The 13,502-nt window shown below is 55.5% G+C and overlaps 1 protein-coding gene across 1 annotated transcript; it reads right to left on the reverse strand.

Moving 5' to 3' along the window:
• Window positions 1-7,041: 7,041 nt before the first annotated feature.
• On the reverse strand, window positions 7,042-13,165 carry FOXA3 (forkhead box A3). Its single transcript, XM_070386816.1, has 2 exons — window positions 12,986-13,165; window positions 7,042-8,224 (listed from the first exon to the last, which is right to left on the reverse strand). The coding sequence occupies exons 1-2, from the start codon at window positions 13,052-13,054 to the stop codon at window positions 7,238-7,240; spliced, it is 1,056 nt and encodes a 351-aa protein (XP_070242917.1). The 5' UTR covers window positions 13,055-13,165; the 3' UTR covers window positions 7,042-7,237.
• Between the last annotated feature and the right edge of the window lie 337 nt (window positions 13,166-13,502).

A 13,502-nucleotide genomic window follows, 5' to 3' on the forward strand; every position in this document is an offset into this window, starting at 1 on the left:
CCTAGGTTGCCCCAGGTGTCAGGAACCCAGCTGTTGTATCACCCAACTCTGGAAGGCCTTAATGTCCAGACCCATGTTGGTTACCCAGGTGTCCCACCCGCAAGTCCCAGCTCCCAAATATTAGGGACCCTAGGGCCTGGTCCTCCGTAGCTGGAGCACCCTCAGTTCTTGGTCTGGGGGGTCCCCTCCCTCCCCCCAGCCACCAGGTCTCAGGTGTTCTGTCACCCCTGGCACTGCCAGCCTGGGCTCTGGGCAGGACTGGGAAAACCACCCCTGATTAAATACACCAAGGCGATAAGTGTGGGGCAAGGGAGACGCTGGATGGAGCTCCAAGCCTGAGCACTCCTCCTGGGCAATCTTGTGGCCTCCCCTGACCCAGCTCTGCAGACCCAAGTATTGAGTAGCTCCCCCTGCCCCCATCCTGAGTTAAGAGGACTTCAGACGCCAGGGCACTATGCCCCAGGAGGCTAAAGACCTGTGGAGGACACCTGGTCCTTTAAGAACAGCTGGTGGGTGGGTGGGGGGCAGGGGAGTCACCCCCAGCCTGGCCAGTGTGTATTCTAGATAGAGGTTGGGTTAACTATTAACAGAGCAGACAGCCTGAACTGCGTGGGTGTGGGGGGCTGGATCAGCCCCTCTTCATTCAGGGCCAGGGTAGGGCCAGAGCCAAGAGGCTCTGGAGTGATTTGGGGATCAGTGAGTGGATGAAGAGGCTTCATGAAAGAGAGACAGGGACACAGAGAGAGACCGAGGGAAAGATGGAGGCCACAGAGGTGATGAAGGAGCTGTAGAGACTGACTCATTGAGAGAAGATAGAAACCCAGAGAGAAAAAAGGAGAGATCAATGAAAGACCCTCAGAGATGAGGGAGATGTAGAAACAGAGACAAATATTCAAAAAAGAGAAATATCCCAACTGGTTAAGAGAGGCTGAGATACACTGAGGAAATGCCAACAATAGAGAAAGGAGAGAGAAGAGAGAGTCAAAAAGAGGATGATAAAGAGGAGAGAGGGAGGGGGCAGGCTGTGAAGTCAGGGAAAGGTACAGGTTTGAACTAAAGAGTTAATACATAAGAAGGGCAGGGCTAGGTCTGTCAGTCACTTGGTCCCTATATTAAGACCTGGCTCAGTCCTCACCTTCCAGGTCTTAACTCTGCTGACACGTCCTCCAGGAAGCCCTCCTTGACCCTCAGTCTGTGTTAGGTGCTATTTCTGGGTTCCTGCTCCCCTATCCCAGCCCTGAGCATTCTACATCTTAATAGAACTGCACTGCAAGTCCCATAAAGGCAGAATCAAGGCTGTCTCAGTCCCACCGAATCCCCAGTCTTGCCCAGCACTGGCTGTTTAAAGGATGGATAGATTAATGGATTTCTTTCCTTCAAGAAATGTTTATTCAGCACCTACTGTGTGACCAGCCCTGCTGTAGGTGCTGGGGATACAGCGGGGAACAGAATGCCATCTCTGTTCTCATGCAGCTGACGTTCAGGTGGGAGATACTGACCCATAAAATGTGGATCTCAGCTCCCGACCAGGGATCGAACTCATGCCCCCTGTAATGGAGGTGCAGAGTCCTAACCACTGGACCTCCAGGGAAGTGCCAGAGATTGGTATTTTAAAAAGGGAGGCAGGGCTTTCTAAGATGACACTAAAAACTAAAGGAGGTGAGGGAGCAAGCCAGGAACACTCTGGGAGAATAGCTTGTGCAGAGGCCCTGAGGTGGGCACCTGCATGGTTCGCTCCAGAAGTAGCCAGGCAGTCAGTGCAGCTCTGGCAACAGGGAGAGACATACAACTGAGGTCAGCGGGATCATAAGGGCACATGGAGGGTCCTGTGATCCACAGGAAGGACTTTGGATTTTCTTTTAATGGGAACAAGTAGAGGGTTTCAAGCCCTGAGAGAAGAGATGAAACGAAAAAGCAAGGAATCAGCTGAGATGGACAGCATCCTGTTCAGCTCTGTGTCCAGGGCTCAACAGAGGGCCTAGTATAGACGCCCAGTGACAGTGTGTGCAGGAGGGAATAAGAGGCAGATTGACAGAGAAAAGAGTCAGAATGACATTAGCTGGATGGACAAACTCCCAGGGAGAAGCCAGGTTAAGGACCCAGGACGCCCAGGGACAGCAGACAGACAGACACAGACAGACAGACGGCAGCCCAGCTGAGAAGTCCCATTCCTTCCAGAGGCCTCCCCACCCGGAAACCTTCCCAGGAGCTGGAAAAATCCCCCAGTCCCCCCTGCCCGCCTTGCCCTGTGGCGTGCCCACTCACACCTCAGGCAGAGGAAGCTGGCAGGCCCCACAGGAACCTTTCTGTGCGGGGGGAGTAAGGGCGGGCGGGCGCAGGGACGAAGAGAGAGGAGTGGCGGGCAGGCAGGCAGCGGGCAGCGGCTACACAAAGGCTCCAGTGTCTGCCCCTCCTGCCCCTGGGTACAGATATAAATAATATGTACATATACCTTTATATATATATATATATATCTACCAGCGAGCTGGGGTGGGAGGCTAGGGGCCACACAGTCCCCCCCTAAGGACCCTGGTAGAGCAGAGGTTTGCTCCTGTGGGGTCTGGGGCGTCAGAGACAGTGACCAAGATTGAGCGGTTCCGGGTGAGAGGGACTTACAAGGTTCGAGAGAAACAGGAAGAGACTGGCAGATCGTGGCCCCGAGTTAAAAACCAGGTGCCAGAGAGAGTCGGTGGGCTCAATCAGAGACAGATCAGGAAAGGAGAGAGATCAGATTTCCCTGAGAAAAGACAGAAAAAGTCCAAGGTAGATGGGACAGAATGAAGACAAGGGTCATTCCAGAGAATGAACCACAGAGAAATGCAGGTGAGAGGAAGTAGGGACAGAAAGAAGCAGAGAGGCCAGCAGACAGCCAGGGGTTGACAAAGAGAAGCAAGCAGGCAAAGGCCAAGGCTGGGGGCTTGGGAAGGTGGGGGACCGTGGGTGGGGGAAGGGTCAGGGCACATCTCCAGTTTAGGGGCACCGCCTGTGGGGCTCTGGGCCAGCCCAGTCCAGGGCAGGCTAAGGGGCAGGGAGCGGAGGTGAGGGAGGTGGCCCTTGCGTTCCGGATCTTGGTGTTTACCTGGGGCAGGCATTGCAAACAGGCGCCTAGCCTGGCCCATGGCAGGGCGAGGGTGGGATGGGCTGGGCTGCAGCTCTGGGCACCAGTGGGCCTGACACGCCCACCTGTGGCCTGGGTGGTGAGTAAAACCCACGGGACACCTGGGTAGATGGTGACACATAGGGGGACAGACACAGTGACACACAGGGACAGATATAGGCAGACCCAGAGCGTCCGAGACATAAACAGACCCACAGAAGCCAGTGACAGAGACACGCTGTAATAGACATGGTGACAGGCACCAGGACACAGCAGTGGGCAAACACAGTGAGCTCAGAGACGCGGCGACAAAACACAGAGACCGAGAACACAGGCAGACACACTGCAGACGAAGGCAGCACAGGGACACACATGCAGACACCGCGACACAAACACCCACGGAAACCCAGCAACAAGCCCCTGACGCCGAGACACACGGGCGCACGCAGCACTCGCTCACACACTGACCACACAGATCACGGAGTAACACGGAGGCCTGCAGACGCCATGACAGTGACACGCTGACACCAAGGTACACGCTGACATGGACTCCCGGACTGCTGGCTTCTGGGGTGCCCCCTCGGCCTCTGGTTGCGGGGTGTGAGCGGGGCTGAGCATGGGGGAGGGCTTGGGACCCCAGGGCCCCGCTGTGCTGCTCTTACCCCTCTAGAACAGCGCCCTGATTTAGGGCCCCAGCTCTGGGCCCGGGTTCAAGTTCTAGCTCCCCACTCACCACCTGTGTGACCTTGGACAAGTTACTTCTTCATGCCTCAGTTTTCCCAGTAATAAAATGGGTGGTGGGAAGGACTGGCTCCACTAACTGTCAGGTGCTTCCACGATGCCAGACACGTGGTGCGCCTGAGTAACTGTTGTTATCTTCTTCTTCGTTTCTCTTCGCCATCATCGTCTCACATTTTCTGAGGCAGGTGGCTCTCTGCTCACAGCAGGGACCCTGCCTTGCCCTCTGTTTCCCCACCCACGGGCTCCTCCCTTGGACCACGTCACCCAAAGCCACAAGCTGTGCCCAGGTCCGTCTGTCCCAGCCCAGGCTTCTCCGCGTCCCCGTGCTGTCCCTCCGTCCCTGACCCCCAGCGTCTTCATGTCTGTCCATGCGTCCCATGTGTGACCGTGGTACTTTTCCATGCTGGCCGCCCGCCGGCTGTCCCTGGGGTGGGGGTCACACCTGCCCACGCCGGCCGAACCAGTGGCCACCAGACACCCTGACGGATGGCCCCACCCTCCCCCCCAGGACCCTACAACAACACCCGCCCCTCCGGCCACCTGAGGTCCCCACTGGGGCGGCCTGAGGCCTGAGCCTGGGGACAGGAAGCCCCAGGCCTGGCCGCCCTGAAAGCCTCTTTCAGCCTGGGCCTCCTCCGGCCGCCACCGACTCCTCCTGCGGAATAATATTTGGGCTGTTGGCCGGGGGGCGGGGGCCAGATCCGGAGGCCGCCTGGGAGAAGCCAGAAACCGCAGGGCTTCCTGCCTCGGGCCGGCCGACTCCGGGAGAGACCCCCAGGCCCGAGGGAGGGGGGCGGGCACCCGGGGAGACTGAGGGCCTTTCTCTCGGCACCAGTTGTTTTTTCCAGGAACCGGGAGGAATTCCCCAGCCTGCCCAGGACAGCGAGGCTGGTGGGACGGCTGACGGGGAGCCAGCGCGGCAGGGGGCGGGGGGTGACACGCAGCCGGCGGGGCGGGCACGGTGACAGAAATAGAGGGCCTGGCCCGCGAGGTGGCAGGTAGAGGCAGAAACTCAGGGAGCCGGGAGAGGGAGGCCAAAGGAGGAGGAGAGAGGCCGGAGAACCAAGGGAGTGGGGGGAGGCAGACCCCAAGAGGGGAAGACTTAGAGCCCCCAGGGAAGGAGGGAGCATTCAGAGAGGGAGGGAGGGACAGACTCAGAGGAATGGAGAGGATGAGAGAGAGAGAGAGCAAGGCAGAACATTCGAGAGACAGATGCACGGAGGATGTGCGAGCTGCCCACAAACCAAAGGACAGAGATTAAGACACAGAGACAAGTAGGGACATAGATGACACTAGGGGACAGACAGATGGACACACGGGAAGTGGGAGAAACATCCCTCTCCCTTCTGTCCTCCGTCTGTCTGTCACGTTCTCATACACACACACACACACACACGTAAAGAAACAGCTTTTGGTCTTTGAATGGACTGACTAAATGAATGAGTGGCTATATAGCCAACAGCCATGAAAGGCAAATACAAACTAAGGAAAAAACACCTGCTCCAGCCAGCCTGGCGGCATGACCTCGGCCCCAGCCTTTCCCATTCTGGGCCTCAGTTTCCACCCTGTGAAATAAGGGCTGTGAAAAAAACACCTATGTTTCTCAGAGAGCCATGCCCTCAGGGACATTGGAGCCACAGATACCAGACTCAGAGCCTAGGCAGAGACCTGGACGAATAGAAGCCCCTAGACCCCAAACCCAGAGGCCCCCAGAGGCCCCTAGCGCCCAAAGGAAGAGTCAGCTCCTTTTCCCCACACCTGCATGTGAAAGAGACAGAGACACACTAGAGCCAGCCAATATACACTCACACACAGCCACAGCAGTGACAGGGAGGTAGCAAAGCCAGGCATAAGTTACAGAGACATACTTTTTAGAAGACATACAGACAGATGCTGACTCACAGAAATACACATTAAACACACAATGACCCACACCACTGATGTAGGCACAGGCAGACTCTTTGAGGCAGCAGGCAAGTAGACAAAGGGACGTACAGACACACACATCCAACAGTGTGAGACCCAGAGGGTCCCAGGGATAGGTGTGTCAGAGAACCACACACACAAAAAACAAGACAGACGCACAGCAGTCTGGTATCCTGAGACATCTACAGTAAGCACACAGAGGATGGACATAGAAACTAACACAATTAAGGGATACAAGCCATAGATAACACCCACAGCAGACCACGGGGACCTCAATGGCTGTAGCGATATCCTATGATCCACAGAGGCACAGGCGCACAAACGTGCGCACGCGCGTGCACACACACACACACACACACACACACACACACACACAGTCTCCTTCAGTTGGCACCTCGTTTGTCCCTCCTCCTCCTCCTCCTCCTCCCCTCCAGCTTAACCAAAAATTGAGCGGTCCCAGGGCTCTCTAAACCTCAGTGCTAGAGGCATGTGTCGAGAGAGTGGGGGTGGGGAGATGGCCTTGGTCACTTCAGAGCCACCTCCGCCTGCTGCCCCGGCCCCATGGCTGCGGGGGCTGCTATCTGTGAGCAAACTGTCCTTGGGGTCAGGGACAGCAAAGAGCCAAAGGTCAGGTCGATGCCTCCCCCAGCCCTTCCCCCAGAGGCAAACGGCTCTTGGGGGCAGGAAGGAGAGGGGACAGGACACAGCAATTCAGTTGTTTCAGCCTCGAAGGGCCCACTGGCTAAGGAAAAGATACATTCAATAAGAGGCAGAAATGGTGCCTTTAATGGTCAAACACAGCCAGTATCCCCCTTCCCCGGCAAGAACCAGACTTTAGTAGAAATCCACCACACCCTAACCAGTCCTTTCTGGTTTCTCCTGGATCAGAGGGAGAATGGGCTCCAGGAAAAAACAACAACAACAACAACAACAAACAAGGAGTATCCTCATCTCTACCCCTCACTCAGCTCACACCAGAGACAGGGATGACATGGCCAACACCGGGGCTGTGGTGGCCATTATGTTGCACAGCGGTACACGGGTGATGGCAGACCGTCAATATGGTGGCCATCGTAGCACCCAATGGGCCAAAGACATAACCAAAATGGTGCCACCATCACATCCAGAGGCTCAGCCAAGAGGCTGGGCATCACAGCACCCAAGGGGCCAACCAAGAAGTCATCCCAGAGGGTGGCCATCTGAAGACCCAACAGGTCAACCTCATCACATCAATCAGTATGGCAGTCTTCACAGTACTCAGTGGGCCCACCATGATGTCAGTGGCAGCTATCATAGTACTCAGTGGATCAACACGATGCCCACAGTGATGGCAGTCACCACGGTGAGCAGTAGACCAAGCAAGATGTTGACAGACTGGGTGAGCAAGGTGTCTCCGGGGAAGGTCAGGCCCCAAGAGCCTGATGATATGAGGTACAGCCATATCCCACCCAGCACGCTCCCACCCCACCCCTGCTAGGATGCGTTAAGCAGAGAGCGGGAATAGAGGCCCTGGTAGTAGACCCCAGGCTCCCCACCCTCTGCCCCGTAGCCCCCAAATCCCACGTCCAGTTTGGGGGGTGCTGGCGACTGTTCCGACATCAGGTTGTTGATGGAGAAAGGGTGATTGAAGTTGTAGGGCGCATCCAGCTTTAGCTCCCCTGGGAGCTCCAGGCCAGTGAAGTAGGGTGTGGAGGGAGCAGCGGGTGAGCCACAGTCCAGAGCCCCCACCTCGTCCCCACCCTGGGCCTCCGGCTCAGGGGGCGGGGGCTGCGGCTGCGGCGTGGAGGCCACAGTGGCGGCAGGGGCGGTGGCCGCGGAGGCCGACCCCGCACTGTTCCTGGAGGCCGAGCTCCCGCCGCCCCCTTTCTTCACCTTCTCCTCCAGCTTGAAGCGCTTCTGGCGGCGTAGGTAGCAGCCGTTCTCAAACATGTTACCTGAGCTGGGGTGCAGAGCCCAGTAGGAACCCTTGCCCGGCTTGTCCGGGGAGCGCGCCACCTTGACGAAGCAGTCGTTGAAAGACAGCGAGTGGCGGATGGAGTTCTGCCAGCGCTGCTGGTTCTCGCGATAGTACGGGAAGAGGTCCATGATCCACTGGTAGATCTCGCTCAGGGTAAGCATCTTGCCCGGCGCCTGCTGGATGGCCATGGTGATGAGCGAGATGTAGGAGTAGGGCGGCTTGGCGTGGGCCAGGGGCCGCCGGTACCCTTTCGGCATCTCCTTCCCGTGGACCAGCCCCGGGCCCGGGCCCCCGTACCCTGAGCTGCTGCCTCCACCAGTGCTGGCACCCAGCCCTGGGAAGGTGGGCCCCAGGGGCGCTGTGGGGGCTGGGGGCGCCAGGGGTCCAGTGGGCAGCGGAGAGGCAGGCAGCCCCCCTGGGGGGTAGGGAGAGCTCAGCGGGTTCAGGGTCATGTAGGAGTTGAGGGGGGCCATGGTGGGTACTGGGGTCACTGGAGAATAGACCTACAGGGAGAGAAGGAGAGATGGCAAGTGGTGAGTCTCTACTCTGTTAGTAAGTAAAGCGTGGCTGGACCCATTCTGGGCCCCTCTATCTGTGCCTCTTGCTCTTCCATCTTTACCTGCCTCTGTAAATGGCTGTCTCTTCAAGTCTCTCTCTGCCCCCTCTTCACGCACCCCTTTCCCCATCTCCCACATCTCATGTCCTGGAGTGCACAGGCTTTAAGTGGTTCTCAAAGTGTGGTCCAGGACACCCTGGGGAGTTGTCTGAGACTCTTTTGGGGGGACCAGCGAGGTCAAACCATTTTCATATAATGCTAAGATATGACTAACCTTTTTCACTTGGTTACTCTCACGAGCGTACAGTGGAGTTTTCCAGCGTCCACATGACATGGAATATTGCAACAGACCAAAGGTAGGAGCAGCTAGGAAAATCGAGCTGGCTTCTACTGAACCAGACACTAAAGAGACAGGCAAAAATGTCACTGTGCCCCTCCTCTCCTTCAATGTTCTGAAATACAGTTATTTTAATAAAAATACACACTGCTTACACTAACACATTGTTACTATTTTTAAATGAATGAATGCCTATTTTTAAAATGTCTCAGTTTTCACTTTGAATGTGGTAACAACCAATATAACCCTGATCAATAAAAACTGTTTGGGGTCCTCAATAATTTTAAGAGTGTGACGAGGTCCTGAGACCAAAAAGAAAAAAAATTGATAACTGCTGATTTATCTAATAATGGAATCTACGTGTGTACTTTCTATCCATCTTTTAGGTTATAAAATTATAGCTTTATAAGTCAAAGCACCTGAAAATCAGAAATCACATATTTCCACCTAATATATGTCATCTGTTTATTAAATGTCATCAAATCTAAGCTTCAGTAGTATTTTAAGTGTCAATAAGAATGGAAAAAAACATTGTCAGTTATAATCTCCAGACACCACTGACTGTAAAACCCATTCCATTTTCAGAAAGGTTCAAATGGGGGGAAAATGCGCATCTTAGCTCAGTGAAATAAGGTAGACGTTGCTATGTCTTTGTAAGTAACTATCTCATCTCTCAAATATTCAACTGACCACCTACTGTGTGCCAGGCACTACTCCAGGCACTTCCCAGGAAAGTTCTGCTCTCATCCTTGTGACCACACTATGGGGGAAGTGCTATCATGACACCCATTTTTCAGCTGAGCAAGCTGAGGCCCCAGAGAGATTGTCCAGGAGTCGCACAGCAAGGAAGGAGGAGAACTGGGATCCTGAATCCAGGCAGTCTGGCTCCACACGGGTGTTCTGGATCCAGCTATAAAAGCAGTGACCAAGACTCGGAAACGCCTGCTCTCAGGGAGCTGTCAGTCTAGCAGGAAGTGAACAAGATAAGTAAGGAAAGTACAAAGCTTGGTGGATGGGGACTTCTCATTCTGTGAGCATTTCATCCAGCCTTCCATTCATTCTCTGGCAATATTCCATCTGTCTGTCCTGCTTCCTGTCCCGGGGGGTGGGGTGGGTCTCATGGCACTGGGGGTGCTGCTCTAGCTCTGATGGGAACCACCACTGAGTCAGTGTGTCCCATCTCACCCACCCTGTCACTTAAGTGTCTGCACAGACCAAGGCCCAGAGAGAAGAAGGAACTGCCAGGATCACTCAAGGAGCCAGAGAGGTGGTAACCAACCCCAGGTCTGCATTCCAGTAGAGAAACTCTCCCTTGTCTTTTTTCACGTGTCTATCCAGGTAGCTCTTTTTTTTTTTTTTTTTTTTTAGCTCTTTCTTCTTATGTCTCTTTGACTCTCCCTGTTGGCATTATATGTGTCTGTTCATCTCCTTCCCTGTCTCGGTACCTCTACACTCCTTCCCTCTCTTCCCTCCCTCCTCTGTCTCTCCCCCTGCCCCCACGCTCTCTCCCTTTATCTGTCTCTCTCTCCTCCATCTCTTTCTCTCCCTCCCTGCCTTTCTTTTCGCACAAAAAGACACTCACAGCCCCCATCTCTCTCTTCCTCTGCCCCTGCCCATCTCTCTCACACCTCTTTCTCCAGTCCTTGGAACTCTCTCTGATTACCCCTCTCCTTTCCCACCCACCCCTCTCTTTCTTCCACCTTCAGTACATCTTTGCATCTCTCTGCCCCTTCCCTGGGCACCACTATCTCTCTAGAAGTCTCACATTGAAATTGGAGCCACAGCTATTCCCCTCCCCCATGCACTGGTCTCCCCTGTGGTTGGCTGGCTCTGGTCCCTCCCCAAAAGTAAGGGAAGAGGGTCCTTCAGAGAGAGGGGAGGTGTTGGAACTCAGGGGGATCCACAGAGAGTTCCTGAATCCCTCTATGACCCCTGACGCTTCTCCAGCTCAGTCAGACTCTTGTATCACAGAGGAAGACAGACTGGGACCCCAGAGCCCTTCTTTTCTGGCTCCCCACCCACACGGAAGTCCTCCTTGAGGTCTGACCTCAAGCCTCCAGCTGCCCTAATCCACCGTCAGCTTTCACATGCCTCGGGGCTGGGATGAACCCCCAGTGTCCGGGTCTGAACCGGATCTCCCCTGCGAGGGCGGGGCTGAGACTGGGGGGGAAGCCCTGAGGGGACCTGCACCCCCACCCCAGGAGGCTGGAATTTCTCCCCTTTCATTTCCTTATTGTCTCTGGAGGAGGGTGTGACAGGGAGCGCAGGGAGGCGGTGTGAAGCCAGAAGCTAGTTTCTGATCCTGGTCCCAGCCTAGGACCTCAGGTGGCCCCTACACTCCGAGAGGCTTTAGGTTCTCCATCTAGAAAATGGGGGGAGGGGGAGCAGTTGGACCAGCTGATTTGTGAGAACTGGGCATCTGGGGGTGATGCCTGAGGACTATAACTTTCCAATTTCCCTCCAGACAAAGAGTCAGCCTGGTGGAGGGGGGTGCCATGACCCCAGCAGAAGGGTGTGGTGGGCAAGAAGCAGTGTGGGGTTCCCCCCAGTGCTCAGTTGCTGAGTGAGTGCAGAAGTTTCTCCTCTCATTGTTCTGACCCAGGTGGAGGAGGTGGTTTTGTTGATGGGAAGGTTGAGGAGACCCTCACACAGTACGTCCATTTCCAGCCCCCTACATGTCATCTCTTCCAAAATATGCCCCCAAATGCTGACTATCTCTAGACTGTCCCTCAATTTCAGAGACAATAATAATGACAATAATAATGACCCAAATAATGACTCCTTCCGCCTAGAGCCCCACAATTTACTTTTTAAGATATACCCCCAAAACACTGATTTGTAGTTGGTATCCTTAGAGCACACCCCCAGGATCTGAACTATGCAAGGCGTTCGTTCAACTGAGATTCTCCTACCACCTGGGAGCCTCCACCACCAACCTGGTCTCTGCCTTCCCCACCCTAGAACCGACATTGCCTCCACCTCTCAACACTCCCAACCCCTTCCCTGCCCCACCCCACGTGCACCTCACACCTCCACAGCCCCAGGACTGGCCCCTCCTGGGCACCTTGCCAAGCCTCGCAGGCCTGGGTATCCAGGAGTCCCACCCTACAGCTCAAACCCCAGACCCAGAACTCAGGCACGCTGGGGCCCATGAAAACCCCAGATCTTAGTGTCTTTGGAGAACTTAATACTTGCAGTCCCACATCCCACCTCAGGCCCACAGTCCCCATACAGGTTAGAAACCCAAGTATCCAGATCCCCATAACCTTCTGGCTAGGACCCTGTCCCGCCTCCACTTCATAATGTTGACTAGAGAGCAAGCAGGCTAAGACGGAGTCCTTGCAGCAAGAGGAATGCAAGTTAGACCTGGGGAGGACTCTCCATCAGCTAGGGCAAGCGAATTATTGTTCTCTGCCCCCTATTCCAGGGAAGTCTTGTCCTGTCCGAGATGGGACTGGTGAGTACATTAGCAGTTTGTGGAGATCAGTGGAAGGTGGGGTGGGTCGGGGGTGGGCGAAATCTGAAACTCTCCAGACTCCAGCAAGGAGAATCCCTGCTGAGGGTTTCTCTAATAACACTTAGACCCGTGAAGTTCAGCTGGGAGGGGTGAGGGTCAATAGTAGGGACCTGCTAGGTGGAGACTGACCCCCTCTGCTGCCAATGCTGTTGCCCCTACCCCCTGCTCTCAGGATCCCGACTTTGACTGCATCTGGCTCCTTATCTATCTGAGCCCCAGCTCTTAAATCACCTGTTATTTCACACTCCCCAAACCAAGCTTCATCTCTGACCACCTTCATCTCTTATCCTTGAGCACCTACCCCTATTTCTAACTTTAAAATAGAACTCAACCCCAATCCTTATCCCAGAACCCCAATTCTTACATCTACCCCAGACCCCCATCTTTAACACTAAATTCTAACCCTGAGCTCTCAGCTCAGACTTCTCTTAATGGTGACCTCCCTCTCCCATCTCTCATTCACTATATTTCCCCCTAATTTTGAACTCCGTTGCCTAATCCCTCAGCTCTGATTCCTATCTTTGGTTTATTCATTTTAATTCCTTTTACTTTGGGTCCCTGACACTCAGCCCTCACGTATGAGCTATGACTTGACCCTTGGCAGAATCTTCCTTACTCCCATTTAAGCCCTCACTCCGACAAGTCTGCCTAAACCGCGCTCCCATGCATTGTCCCCCGTCTCTGACTCCTTACACCTGGTCTCCGTGTGTCCAGTTTCCCCGGTCCCAGGTCTATTTGGGGCCACCGTTTGAGTCCACACCCAGGTCCTTACCCCCATTTAACCCCGCACCCTGATTCCTGCCCGCCCCCCCCCTCCCCCGCCAATTCCCGCTCCGCCATCCCCGAGGACACACCTCGCCCGCCTCCGGGTAGTAGCTCCACTCGGCCAGGTCGTGGGCCTCCATCTTCACCGAGCCCAGCATCCCCCGGGCCTGCGCCCCCACCCACCCCCTCTCCGGCCCGGGGAGAACCGAGAGTTTCGGATCTCTCGGCCGGCACTGCCCGAGTTCCGACCCGCGCCCGTCCGTCCGACCGCCCAGGGTCCCAGTCGTCCCGGGCGCCGCGGGAGGCGGCCACGCTTTATAGCCGGGACACCCCCGCCCTCGCCCGCCCTAGGCTCCCCTCCCGCCTCCCCGAGGGCGGTGCGCCCGGATTGGGGCGCCCCCTGCGGGATTGCGAGGAGAGAGACCTCAGGCGCCGGGATCCGCAGCCCGGGGACGAGAGAGCTGGGGACGGCTGAAGAGTGAGGGAGCTATAACTGGGAAACAATTGCTCATTCTAAAAGCCTCGAGGGCAGAACTCTAGGTCCCTTCTACTTAGGGTTTTCATCATCTCAACTGGAGCAGGCGAACAGCCAGCAAGACTTGTTGG

Source organism: Bos mutus, chromosome 18, assembly GCF_027580195.1.
Source record: "Bos mutus isolate GX-2022 chromosome 18, NWIPB_WYAK_1.1, whole genome shotgun sequence".
Classification (NCBI taxonomy): Eukaryota; Metazoa; Chordata; class Mammalia; order Artiodactyla; family Bovidae; genus Bos; species Bos mutus.

Coding starts and splice junctions, on each gene's coding strand:
- FOXA3 (XM_070386816.1), bottom strand. CDS start 13,054: ATGCTGGGCTCGGTGAAGATGGAGGCCCACGACCTGGCCGAGTGGAGC. Junction 8,225..12,985: donor ACTACCCGGAGGCGGGCGAG/GTGTGTCCTCGG, acceptor CTCTCCCTGTAG/GTCTATTCTCCAGTGACCCC.